Source organism: Salmo salar, chromosome ssa02 (assembly GCF_905237065.1).
Source record: "Salmo salar chromosome ssa02, Ssal_v3.1, whole genome shotgun sequence".
In the NCBI taxonomy this organism is placed as follows: domain Eukaryota; kingdom Metazoa; phylum Chordata; class Actinopteri; order Salmoniformes; family Salmonidae; genus Salmo; species Salmo salar.
The window spans coordinates 35,352,914-35,365,851 of NC_059443.1; the positions used below are offsets into that span (position 1 = coordinate 35,352,914).

At 43.2% G+C, this 12,938-nt stretch overlaps 1 protein-coding gene across 10 annotated transcripts in view; it reads left to right on the forward strand.

The window, feature by feature from the left end:
- LOC106580711 (myocyte enhancer factor 2d) overlaps positions 1-12,938 on the forward strand; it is a 79,527-nt gene that overhangs the window by 62,619 nt on the left and 3,970 nt on the right. For 3 of the 10 annotated variants that reach the window (XM_014162054.2, XM_014162045.2, XM_014162051.2), the window contains exons 7-12: positions 2,719-2,891; positions 3,795-3,824; positions 5,833-5,944; positions 6,270-6,450; positions 7,647-7,715; positions 10,224-10,274. In XM_014162054.2, the coding sequence (XP_014017529.2) occupies positions 2,719-2,891; positions 3,795-3,824; positions 5,833-5,944; positions 6,270-6,450; positions 7,647-7,715; positions 10,224-10,274 (616 nt within the window). The remainder of the gene's footprint in view (positions 1-2,718; positions 2,892-3,794; positions 3,825-5,832; positions 5,945-6,269; positions 6,451-7,646; positions 7,716-10,223; positions 10,275-12,938) is intronic. The other 7 variants (XM_045703029.1, XM_014162082.2, XM_014162057.2 and 4 more) reach the window with 6 other exon arrangements.

Sequence of the window (12,938 nt, forward strand, 5' to 3'; positions counted from 1 at the left end):
CAGTGCAGTAAACAGTGCAGTGGTCCCAAGACGCAGCTCAAGAGACTCACCCTGCTAGCCCACTGTCTCTCTCTCTCTCTTCCCCCTCCTCCCTCCACATCCCGTCCTCCTCCCCCTCGCTCTGTCGTTCTCAGCTGTTGAACACAGAACCAGGCTCTGGGCTCAGGGAATGTCACCATTGACGTCACCCGGCATTCCTGAGATTCCCACACCCGGCACTGGGTGTAATAGGAGTAGAACCTGGGAGAGAGAACACACACACTCACACTCACAAAGGTATACACTAAAACACATATGGTGATGCATACATACAACATATAAACAGTTAGAAACATACATGAACATACAGTTGAAGTCGGAAGTTTACATACACTTAGGTTGGAGTCATTAAAACACGTTTTTCAACCACTCCACAAATTTCTTGTTAACAAACTATAGTTTTGGCAAGTAGGTTAGGACATCTACTTTGTGCATGACACAAGTCATTTTTCCAACAATTGTTTACAGACAGATTATTTCACTTATAATTCACTGTATCACAATTCCAGTGGGTCAGAAGTTTACATACACTAAGTTGACTGTGCCTTTAAACAGCTTGGAAAATTCCAGAAAATGATGTCATGGCTTTAGAAGCTTCTGATAGGCTAATTGACATCATTTGAGTCAATTGGAGGCCTCAGGAAAAAAATTGTAGACCTCCACAAGTCTGGTTCATTCTTGGGAGCAATTTCCAAACGCCTGAAGGTACCACGTTCATCTGTACATACAATAGTACGCAAGTATAAACACCATGGGACCACGCAGCCGTCATACCGCTCAGGAAGGAGACGCATTCTGTCTTCTAGAGATTAACGTACTTTGGTGCGAAAAGTGCAAATCAATCCCAGAACAACAGAAAAGGACCTTGTGAATATGTGGGAAGCTTGTTGGAAGGCTACCCGAAACGTTTGACCCAAGTTAAGCAATTTAAAGGCAATGCTACCAAATACTAATTGACTGTATGTAGACTTCTGACCCACTGGGAATGTTATGAAAGAAATAAAAGCTGAAGTAAATAATTTTCTCTACTATTATTCTGACATTTCACATTCTTAAAATAAAGTTGTGATCTTAACTGACCTAAGACAGGGAATTTTTACTAGGATTAAATGTCAGGAATTGTGAAAAACTGAGTTTAAGTGTATTTGGCTAATGTGTATGTAAACTTCTGACTTCAACTGTATACTTACACAAACGCATGCATGGATAAACATTCACATAGACACATAATGAGTGTGAATTCTTACACACTAGAGCCCTGTTGTTCAAAGAGCCCAGGGCCTGGGGCCAACATCTGACTAACACACGTTATTTCTCCTCCTTCTTCTCCCTCTGTTGCTGGGGTAGATGAGTGAGTGTCCAGTTTCTTAGAGGAAGGACTGAGCGAGTGTCTGTGTCTGCTAGGTTGGGTACAACACAAAAAGCCACCATCGCCCTGTTCCACTTTTCCCTCGGCTGTGGCTCACACTCACCTAAATTCCCATATTCCCATCCCTAAACACCTCAGTACAAAGTAACCTTCACTGGCTGCCCAGAGTTCTCTATCCAGTTGTGATTGGCGTGAGCAAACTTATGATAACTGTTACGCATTTTTATGTTTGATGGAGGTAGTGTGTTATTGATACTGCTGCCACAAATGAGTCTGGAACAAACATCATTCTCTCCTTGCCGTCTGTCTGTCTGTCTGTCTGTCTGTCTGTCTGTCTGTCTGTCTGTCTGTCTGTCTGTCTGTCTGTCTGTCTGTCTGTCTGTCTGTCTGTCTGTCTGTCTGTCTGTCTGTCTGTCTGTCTGTATGTGTGAACTGAAGTATGTGTGACTGAGATGAAACGGTGTCACATTCTGGTAGCATCTGGGACACGTCATGGAGCAACTTTTATCTGCTGTCGCAGAACCCTGCCCAGCTCTAGGGAGTGTGTGAGCATGCGTGCGTAGTTGTGCGTCTGACTGTGCGTCTGCCCACAGTATGTGCGTATGTCTCTTTGTATCTCTCTCTCTGTCTGTGTGTGTGTGTCTGTCTGTGTTTGCCTGGTTGTGTTCCTGACAGTGCTGGGAAAGTCCCCAGCTCCCCCATCCACACAGTGAGCCTGTCTTTCTTTGAGTCAACGGCTCCTTTTAACCAAGTAAGGGGAAATCAGTCTGACGGTCTGTCCCATGGCAAGAAGGAATGCTGTTGTCTGAGTAGCTTGATGCTGTCCCAGATTAACACTGCTCACCATTGAGCCGTTGATGGATAGACCTTCATAATGAGTGAAACCAAAACGAAGCATACGCAGTTTGATTTGTAAACGATACAAATATTAGAGGTATTTATTTGTTTTTTATTGTGTCTTATGAGACAACAACACATTAGGAGGTTGGAATGTCTTGAGTAATAACAAAAGGTTGTTTCTCTTAGGGGTGTGTCACCTGACATGAACTAAAGGGGACTGTCTGAATGTTGACATCCCGTAGGGTTGACATAGGTTTGACATTGCTCCTGTAGAGAAAAGCTATGACGTTTTGTAGTGTTACAGTGTAATGCGTGAAAGGGTCAAACGAGTAATGTTTACAGATTCATGCTATTATTCACAGTGTTACATTTGTCCTACATTAAGTGAGAGGTATACACACACCACACAAACACTCCATACATTCCTTAACACCATATTAATATCTCCTCTCCGTCTCCCTCTCAACCAGCGAACGGCTACATCAGTGCCAGGGCCTCCCCCGGCCTCCTCTCCGTCTCCAACGGCAACAGCCTGGGGAAAGTAGCCAAGTCTCCACCTCCGCCCAGCCCTCAGATGGTGAACAGCCGCAAGCCTGATCTCCGGGTCATCACCTCCCAGAGCGGCAAGAGCCTGATGCAGCTGGTGAGCCACAGAGAGATCCACTACGGGAGCCCTACTGGCCCAAACTGAGTCTGTTGTTTTCTCACATTGATAAATGCTTCATTGGTGTCCCGCCAGTCACAAAACAATGGGGTGCTGAATCTTTATGAATATTTGGTATTTTATTAAGATCCCCATTAGCTGTTGCAAAAGCAGCAGCTACTCTTCCTGTGGTCCACACACAACATGAAACATAATACAGAATGACATAATACTGAACATCAATAGACAAGAACAGCTCAAAGACAGAACTACATACATTTTTTTTAAAAGGGCACACAGTCTACATATCAATGCATACACACAAACTATCTAGGTCAAATCTCTGTTCCTTCTGAGATAAACATTTAATACCTAAACGAAGCGTACGCTGTTTGATCTGTAAACGGTTGAAATATGAGATGTATTTATTTATTATTGTGTCTTGTGACTGAACTCAACACATTTTAGGAGGTTGGGATGTCTACAGTAACAACAAAGTTTTGTTTCTCAGAGTGGTGTCACTCGGAAGTTCACATATTTGTCTACAAAACAGATGCTGAGTCATTATTAGTTTATAAAGTAATTGAACAATTAATAGGACAGCAATTATAGTAAGATTAAATTCAAAGGTTGATTTTGGCACTCAAACTGAGTGTGGCTTTAGACTGTGCTAAAGAAGGATTGACGTCAAAATGCATCCATGCATCTCATCATAATTACTGTTCTGAATTTGATATTTTCGGGAGTGCGTGAGGAAATAGCCCCCTGGATGCTGATCTGAGTTCAGTTTTGCATTTCCCCTTAATGAGCCCAATGGTTAAGGTTAGGATTGGGGGCTGATCCTGGATCAGCAGGTTAGTACAGAGCTGTAACCCGTGTTCTCTGTCCTACTGCCCCCTGCAGACCGATGAGGAGCTGGAGTTGGTGAGTGAGGTGAATAGAAACTCCTCCTAGACTTGACTGTGGTTGCTGTGTCAACACTGTGGTCTCACAGGCATGAGTGTCATACTGATATACTGTCATACTGGTATATTAGTAAATCATTAGTATACAGTACTTACAGTGTAGTATCGAATAGGAGCACAGTACAATGTACAGTACCAGTCAAAAGTTTGGACACACCTACTCATTCCAGGGGTTTTCTTTATTTTTACTATTTTCTACATTGTAGAATAATAGTGAAGACATCAAAACTATGAAATAACACACATGGAATCATGTGGTAACCAAAAAGTGTCAAATAGCCCTTACACAGCCTAGAAGTGTGTTTTGGGTCATTGTCCTGTTGAAAAACAAATGATAGTCCCACTAAGCGCAAACCAGATGGGATGGCATATCACTGCAGAATGCTGTGGTAGCCATGCTGGTTAAGTGTGCCTTGAATTCTAAATAAATCATTGACAGTGTCACCAGAAAGGCACCCCCACACCATCACACCTCCTCCTCGATGCTTAACGGTTGGAACCACACATGCGGAGATCATCCGTTCACCTACTCTTGTGTATCAAAAAGACACGGCGGTTGGAACCAAAAATCTCACATTTAGACTCATCAGACCAAAGGACAGATTTCCACCAGTCTAATGTCCATTGCTCGTGTTTATTGGCCCAAACAAGTCTCTTCTTCTTATTGGTGTCCTTTAGTAGTGATTTCTTTGCAGCAATTCAACTACGAAGGCCTGATTCACACAGTCTCCTCTGAACAGTTGATGTTGAGATGTCTGTTACTTGAACTCTGAAGCATTTATTTGGGCTACAATCTGAGGTGCAGTTAACTGTAATGAATGTATCCTCTGCAGCAGAGAACTCTGGGTCTTCCATTCCTGTGGCAGCCAGTTTCATCATAGCGCTTGATGGTTTTTGCGACTGCATTTTCCGGATTAACTGACCTTCATGTCTTAAAGTAATGATGGACTGTCTTTTCTCTTTGCTTATTTGATTTGTTCTTGCCATAATATGGACTTGGTCTTTTACCAATTAGGGCTATCTTCTGTATACCCCCCCCTACCTTGTCGCAACACAACTGATTGGCTCAAACGCATTAAGAAGGAAAGAAATTCCACAAATTAACTTTTAACAAGGCATACATGTTAATTGAAATACATTCCAGGCAACTACCTCATGAAGCTGGTTGAGAGAATGCCAAGATTGTGCAAAGCTGTCATGAAGGCAAAGGGTGGCTACTTTGAAGAATCACAAATATATTTTGATATGTGTGTTATTTCATAGTTTTGATGTCTTCACTATTAATCTACAATGTAGAAAATAGAAAAAATAAAGAAACCCTGGAGTAGGTGTGTCCAAACTTTTGACTGGTACTGTATGTTATAGAATAGTGTGTAGCCATGTATACATACTATGTGTGGTAAATCCAAAATGGAGCAAAAGCTCTCTGTGAATGCATTGTATGTATCTTGGCACGTGCATGGTTCAACTCCATGTGTGTGTAATCCATGTCGGATTGGGCAGGAGGAGGTCATTGTGTGTAGTCTACAGTATTCTCTGGAGTGTGTGTATCCATTGACTAGGACAAACTGTTACAAGGTGACACCAATGGCACAATGACCTCCACCCCTGGAGCGTCTGAGCCCCGACTCACACACTTAACACCACGCACCAACACACACATAAACACAATCACTTTATCGCTCACTCTGGTTGTTCTGCTCGATGCATGCCTCTCATTCAATCCGCATGACTCTCCATTGAGTGGAACACTTCCTAACACCTCTACCAACTATTCTTTCACATGGCCGTGAATGTTGGTGTTTCCGTGTCATAGAGAAGTCAAGAACCGTACAGGCCAGGATGTTCCCACCTTTGTTTGTATTTGATACTGTTAGTGAATGTCATGGTACTGCGTGGACACAACATTTTTGCTTTAAGATAAGTCTTTACTTCCTGATGTTCAAGCGTCTTTCCTGTGTCCTCTGTCTTCCCAGAATGCTCAGCGGTTAGGTGGTTCTCAAGGGAACCTGTCCACGCCAGTGGTTTCCGTGGCGACGCCCAGTCTCCTAGCCCCCTTCTCCGCCATGCAGACGACCTACAACACTGGTGAGTAAAAGAGGACAAGGGTACTCTGCTCATGGGCAATTGGGCACACACTGTATGTAGTGTGTCTTGAAGCAAGTGTATTAGGACCAGTGGATGATAGAAACACAAGGGTGAATACTTTTGATTAGTTTATTCAGTTATTCTCTTTTTGTCAGTCTGCTCTGTAATTGCCCTAATTGGCAAAGGCAGAAAGGAGCACAATTTACCACTATAAGTGAATCCTATGCATATTCACTTTAAACAATGTGTGAGTATTTCTCTCCCTCTCTCTCTCTCTCTCTCTCTCTCTCTCTCTCTCCCCTCCCTCCCCCTCCCTCCATCTCAGAGTACCAGCTGACAAGTGCGGATCTCACAGCGCTCCAGACATTCACACCATCAGGGCTGCTGCCTAGCAACATGTCCACCTGGCAACAGCAACCAGCAGTGTCTCAGCAGCAACAGCAGCAACAACAACAGCAGCATCAACAACAACAACAGATTAGCTTGGCGTCACTCAGTAACTTGGTGTAAGTACACTTCACCGGTCACTCTATTGTATGAGTGTAGCTAGCTACATAAGTGTGGCTAGCTGCACCCTAAACCAGTGGTATTCAAAGTCGGGGTCGCGACCCCTTGTGGGCTCACGGGGGTACTGTAGTGGGTTCGCCCCCCAAAAAATGTTAATAATAATAATACAATTAAGAGTACAAATTATTGTGTGTAACAATATACAAAAAAACTATTATTGAGTAAATGTATTTATTAGTTTCTTTTCATTTTGATAAGAGATGAAAATGCAATTCATTGAAGGTTGTGTCGTTAGATTTTAACATTGTGTCGCTAGATTTGAGGTGGGATGGGGGGAATTCTTGGGTTAAAAATGAGATCCCCAGAAATTCTAGCTGAAAAAATTGGGTCCCCACTGCCCTAAACCGATATCTGCGTTTAGGGCAGTGAGATTCAGAAAATTAACCCAAAACCCTTTCCCAAAACTATGTGACCAATCTAGTAGTAACTCCTCTCCCATGCCATCCCTCTGTACCTACCTATTCTATATCCCTTAAACACACATCCACTTACTGTATGCACACAATTTCATCAGCAATTCTGACTCACCAAAGCCGTGCATCAATGGCATTTGACATGAAATGAGGGATTTTTTGCTCGAGAGCAGCTTAGCATGGTTGCTAGCTACAATAAAGACCCAAACTGTGAACACCTCCGACCGTCACTGGTATCCGCTAGCTATAGTATAGTATGCATCAGAGGAGGCTGGTGGGGGGCGCTATAGGAGGACAGGCTCATTGTAATGGCTAGAATGGAATATATGGAACGGTATCCAACATATCAAACATATGGAAACCACGTTTGACTCCGTTCCATTGATTCCATTCTAGACATTACAATGAGCCCGTACTCCTATAGCTCCTCCCACCAGCCTCCTCTGGTATGCATGTACCTCCACTTCGAGTTTGAGTATGTCTGACAGGCTGACCTAAATAACTCCCATCTCCCCACGTGAATCCAAGAGCACTTTAGGTTTAGGTGTGCATTGACCACCTGCTGAAGGCTAATGCTAGCTAGTGATCCTCATTAGCCGTCAGCTTTGTCTCGTTACTGGCATTGTTAGAGCTAAGTGCAGGTTTCTGTGATCATGGCGGCTAGGCTAGCCGTGGGGTAGCTGTATGTAACCGCCTGTTTGTTCTCCCCCTCTTGTCCACAGCATGTGGGGCGCAGAGAAACAGAACGGGGAGATGGCTAACTGCATCTCCAATTTCGCTGCTAACCTGAGGTGAACGAATTAGCATCTAGCGCTACATGTGTGGTTATCGTCATGCTTTTCCTGTCTGTCGTATCAAATTAAGTTTGTGCGGCTCTCAGGTTGGGTTCAATTCTTAAGAACATAATGAAGGTATAACAGTTTAGATTTCATGTAACTTACACTGTACATTTACATTTGAAATATTTAGCCCTTTTTCTCCCCAATTTGGTGGTATCCAATTGGTAGTTACAGTCTTGTCCCGTCGCTGCAACTGCCGTACGGACTCGGGAGTTGCGAAGTTCGAGAACCATGCGTCCTCCGAAACACGACCCGCCAAGCCGCACTGCTTCTTGACACACTGCTCGCTTAACCCGGAAGCCAGCCGCACCAATGTGTCGCAGGAAACACCATACACCTGGCGACCGTGTCAGCGTGTATGCGCCCGGCCCATCACAGGAATCGCTAGGGTGCGATAGGACAAGGACATCCCGGCCAGCCAAACCCTTTTATATCTTGTTTCTGAGGCTTTGAGTGTTGGAACCAAAGAGAGAAATATGCAGGAATATGGCAGTCGCCCCGCGCTGTGTGTGTCAGTCTCACAGGACAGCACTGACCCACACACACACAAACACACACCAAGAATGAGTAATGTAGTCCTCCTTTTTTGTCTTGAAGCACAGGTCTATTTATCTCTATATCACCTGGATGGCCTGACAGTAAGATCAATAGTCAGATTTCACCCATCCATACTTCATATAGATCAGTGAAACTGCTACTTCAAAGTAAGGCACTTGAACAAACCGTTCTCATTTTGCCCTGAAGAGCACGTTCCTCCCACGATTTGTTCTCTCACACAAGCGTTTGATTACATAGGCTATGCGTACAGTCCCACTGTTTTTGTTATTTATTCCCTTGCACGGTAGCCGCAGTGAGCAGACACTTCCAATCAAAGGTGATTGACGGTTTTGCACTGCGAGCCTCGTGTTCCCTGTCAGCCCTGGTTACTCACCGTGAGAAGCGACGGGGAAATGATTTCTGCAGTTTTTTTCCTCCCCTTCCTTCTCTTGCACTGAGTGGCCAGTCATTCCAGAGCCTCCTGTAAAGACTCACTGCAACTAGCGTGCACCTGTTGACTAGCACACCAATCTAAATGTTAATGCTGTGTCAAGGGTGTCCCGCTAGCCTTCCCGCGTTGACTTGTTTACTTGTTTATTGAATAGTTTTCCACACGTCAATTGCTGCCTTCAATCTTGCAGGATGTGTTGGTCTCTGTGTTTGAAGAACCCAGCTGATGCATTCAGGAGAGAAAGGGTCTGAGTTGAGGAGTTTTAAGGGGTTTTGGAGAAATAGTTCCTGTTTAGGGAACATGTCTGTCTGTCTGTCTGTCTGTCTGTCTGTCTGTCTGTCTGTCTGTCTGTCTGTCTGTCTGTCTGTCTGTCTGTCTGTCTGTCTGTCTGTCTGTCTGTCTGTCTGTCTGTCCTTGCATTAAGGACATGTCCTTTTGCATTGGAGAAATGGTTCCTGTTTAGGGAACATGTCTGTCTGTCTGTCTGTCTGTCTGTCTGTCTGTCTGTCTGTCTGTCTGTCTGTCTGTCTGTCTGTCTGTCTGTCTGTCTGTCTGTCTGTCTGTCTTTTTTTTGTGTTGTGTGTCTGTCTGTCTGTCCTTGCATTAAGGACATGTCCTTTTGCATTGGAGAAATGGTTCCTGTTTAGGGAACATGTCTGTCTGTCTGTCAGTCAGTCTGTCCTTGCATTAAGGACATGTCCTTTTGCATTGGAGAAATGGTGCACACACACAACTCGCTACCTCAGTAAGTTTACAGGTGGCAGTTATTGCCATTACCTTGCTATCTGTCTCACTATTAACTCACTCTGTCTGTCTCTTCCTTTCAATATCTCCCTCTCTCTCTGTCTCACTCTCTCTCTCTGTGTCTATCTCTGTGTCTCTCTCTCTCTAGCTCTCTCTGTGTCTCTCTCCCTCCCTCCCTCCCTCCCTCCGTCCGTCCGTCCGTCCGTCCGTCCGTCTGTCTGTCTCCAGCTGTTTTGTTCAGAGAAAGGCTTACCTTTATGTCTCTACCTTACGCATGTTTTACAATGTACACAGTAACGAATAGTTGTTTATGTACACACTGCTGATTTGTGTGCTGTGCACATAATATCCTATTTAGTTCAGAAAAAGCTCCTTTATCCTCAAGGAATAGTTTGTTTGCATAGACAACCGGATAGGGAATCATTGTGTCAACACATCCACTCCAGCTTGATTACACTACATTGCAGGAAAGGGAAAAATAATAGAATCGATAAAATAACATTTATTTAGGGACTAGATTGATGTCTTGGTCAGTACATTCAAAATGATAAGTCTATAATTACATTTTATTTAGTAAATGAATACCCAATGTTTGACTAATTTTGAATGTAAAATGATTTAGCCAAGTTGTTGGGCTGTCTGTTATGTACATCAATGGAGAGCAGGTTTCTGAATCACCCTCCCTGTGTTAGTTTCTCAAACTTTCTTTTTTTACCCTCCTTTTACAGCATGGCCTCTCAATCAAACTTGCTATTTGGCAGGGAAGAGGGTCTCTGCTGGTACTGTATATCTCCTCAGTCAGAGGAGGCTGGTGGGAGAAGCTATAGGAGGATGAGCTCATCGTAATGGCTGGAATGGAATAAATGGAACTGCGTCTAACATGTGGTTTCCAAATGTTTGATGTATTTGATACCGTTCCATTCATTCCATTCCAGACATTACAATGAGCCCATCTTCCCATAGCTCCTCCCACCAGCCTCTTCTATCTTCAGTGTATAACTAGCCACACAGCATGGCACTGTTTCCCAAACCTGGTCTTTGAGGACCCCCATGCATGCTGGTTTTCATTTAAAACCAGATCCAATCATTATTTGACAGAAGCTACTGGTAATAGTCATCCAGGAAACTCACTATCAACTCAGTTTAAGCAAATTTATTGAGAGATTGGTTTAATGTGAAAACTGTGCACACAATGGTCCTTCTGGACTAGGTTTTGGGAAACGGCGCTATACTGTACTGTATTGTAACCATGTGCTGACTACGCTAGCTGTGTTAGCGCCCTGAGCTAGCCTGAAGAGCGAGCCTTCATCACTGTCACCGGCCTGCTGACTCTGCCCGTTTTGTTCTCCATAGCACTATAATGTGGCACTATAATCCATCTACCTGTACAAGTCCATAATGCCGGGCTTACACTTGATAAAGTGGCACATAGAGGCAGAGTAACACAGTCAAGGGTTTAGGGAGTGAGTGTGCACATGAGCGAGAGTATGTGTGTGTGTTGTAGGGTAAAGAATCACGTTCTTGCATCTTTTGTTGTACAATTGTGATAATATAAAATAATATGAATGGGTCATTGTGCTCTATAAGTACACTAGCTTAAAGGCCCAGTGCAGTCAAAAACATGTTTTATGTTCAGTGAGCAAAAAAAGTATTGGGACAGTGATTTTTTTTGTTTGTTGTTTTGGCCCTTTACTCCAGCACTTTGGATTTGAAATGATACAGTGACAAAATGCAGACTGTCAGCATTAATTTGAGGGCATTTTCATCCATATCTGGTAAACCGTTTAGAAACTAAAGCACTATTTGTACATAGTCCCCCCATTTTAGGGGACCAAAGGTATTGGGACAAATTCATTTATGTGTATTAAAGAAGTCAAAAGTTTAGTATTTGGTCCCATATTCCTAGCATGCAATGATTACATCATTGTTTTGGTTGTGTTTCACATTATTATGTGACCAATAATTTGAGTCACTTTTATTGTAAATAAGAATAGAATACGTTTCTAAACACTTCTACATTAATGGGGATGCTACCATGATTATGGTTAATCCTGAATGAATCGTGAATAATTATCACTGAGACACACATATCATACCCAAGAATGCTAACCTCCCCTGTTATTGTAATGGTGAGAGGTTAGCAGGTCTTGGGGATATGATGTTTGTAACTTTCTCACTCATCATTATTCACGATTCATTCAGGACTATCCGTAATCATGGTAGCATTCACATGAATGTAGAAGTGTTTACAAATACATTCTATTCTTATTTGTCCCAGTACTTTTGGTCCCCTAAAATGGGGGGACAAAAAGTGCTGTAATTTCTAAACGGTTCACCCGATATGGATGAAAATACCCTCAAATTAAAGCTTGACAGTTTAACCTCATGGTATCATTTCAAATCCAAAGTGCTGGTGTACAGAGCCGAAACAACACACAATGAGTCACTGTCCCAATACTTTTGGAGCTCACTGAATATTTCAACACTGAGGTTGGAATAATACTGTGAAAATTATACTGTGAAAATTATGATATGCCCTTTTAGTGTAAGAGCTGTTTGAAAATACCTTTGGAAGAAAATGGCAGCCTGTTTTTGTGGGTTGGAGTTTTGGCCTGCCTGGTGTCATCACCAGGCTGTAAATTAGTGAATAGACCAATAAAAGAGTTCCAAACCTCTCTGCCAATAACAGCTAGTTTTCAGTTTTCCCCTCCACACTCATGAGAAATGTATCTTTGCTAAGAAGCTATTTTTGTTTCTTTTTGAATATTTTAATTGAAAACAATCACAGGAAGGTACTTAATTGTTAGCCAGAAATGATTTGATATTGAGATAAAAACGGCTGCGTTGGACCTTTTTAAGGGTGACCTGATTGAAGTGATTGTTGGTTTTTCCAATCGAGGGGGGTGGTGTGGGAGAGAGGGGGAGGGTGCTGAGGGCTGTGTGAATTTACAGATGGGACTTGTTGGAGGGGTGTGTAGTTGGAGGTGTCTGGGTACAATTGCATGAGTTACTAAATGCGAAAGATAAAAGTGACTGTGGACACATGGCACAAGGCATGGTCTTTCGGAATCCAGAGTCAGTCTGCATGGCTTGTGGACCGTGCGCTTCCGTGTGGCCTTTTCATCCAGTCTGTTTGCGTATCTGTTCATGTGTCTAACCTCAGTCCATCAACCTGTAGTCTCTTGTAAAAGCTTCGTCATGACACTTTGTTCCCTAAAACATTAGCAGTGAAACATTACCTGTCGTTAGCAATTAGCCAAACATGAGCTGTCAGTCCAGGGTGTGTATGAACAGTAGGGTGGAACACAGAGCACTGCACATAGAAATTAAGACCTACGCAGTTCATAGAAGGGACACTTATCTACCACTCCCATAAACAATTATATTCTTTCTCTCTGCAAGGTTCTGTTTGTTTTTCCGCTACTCAATTTGCTGACACATTT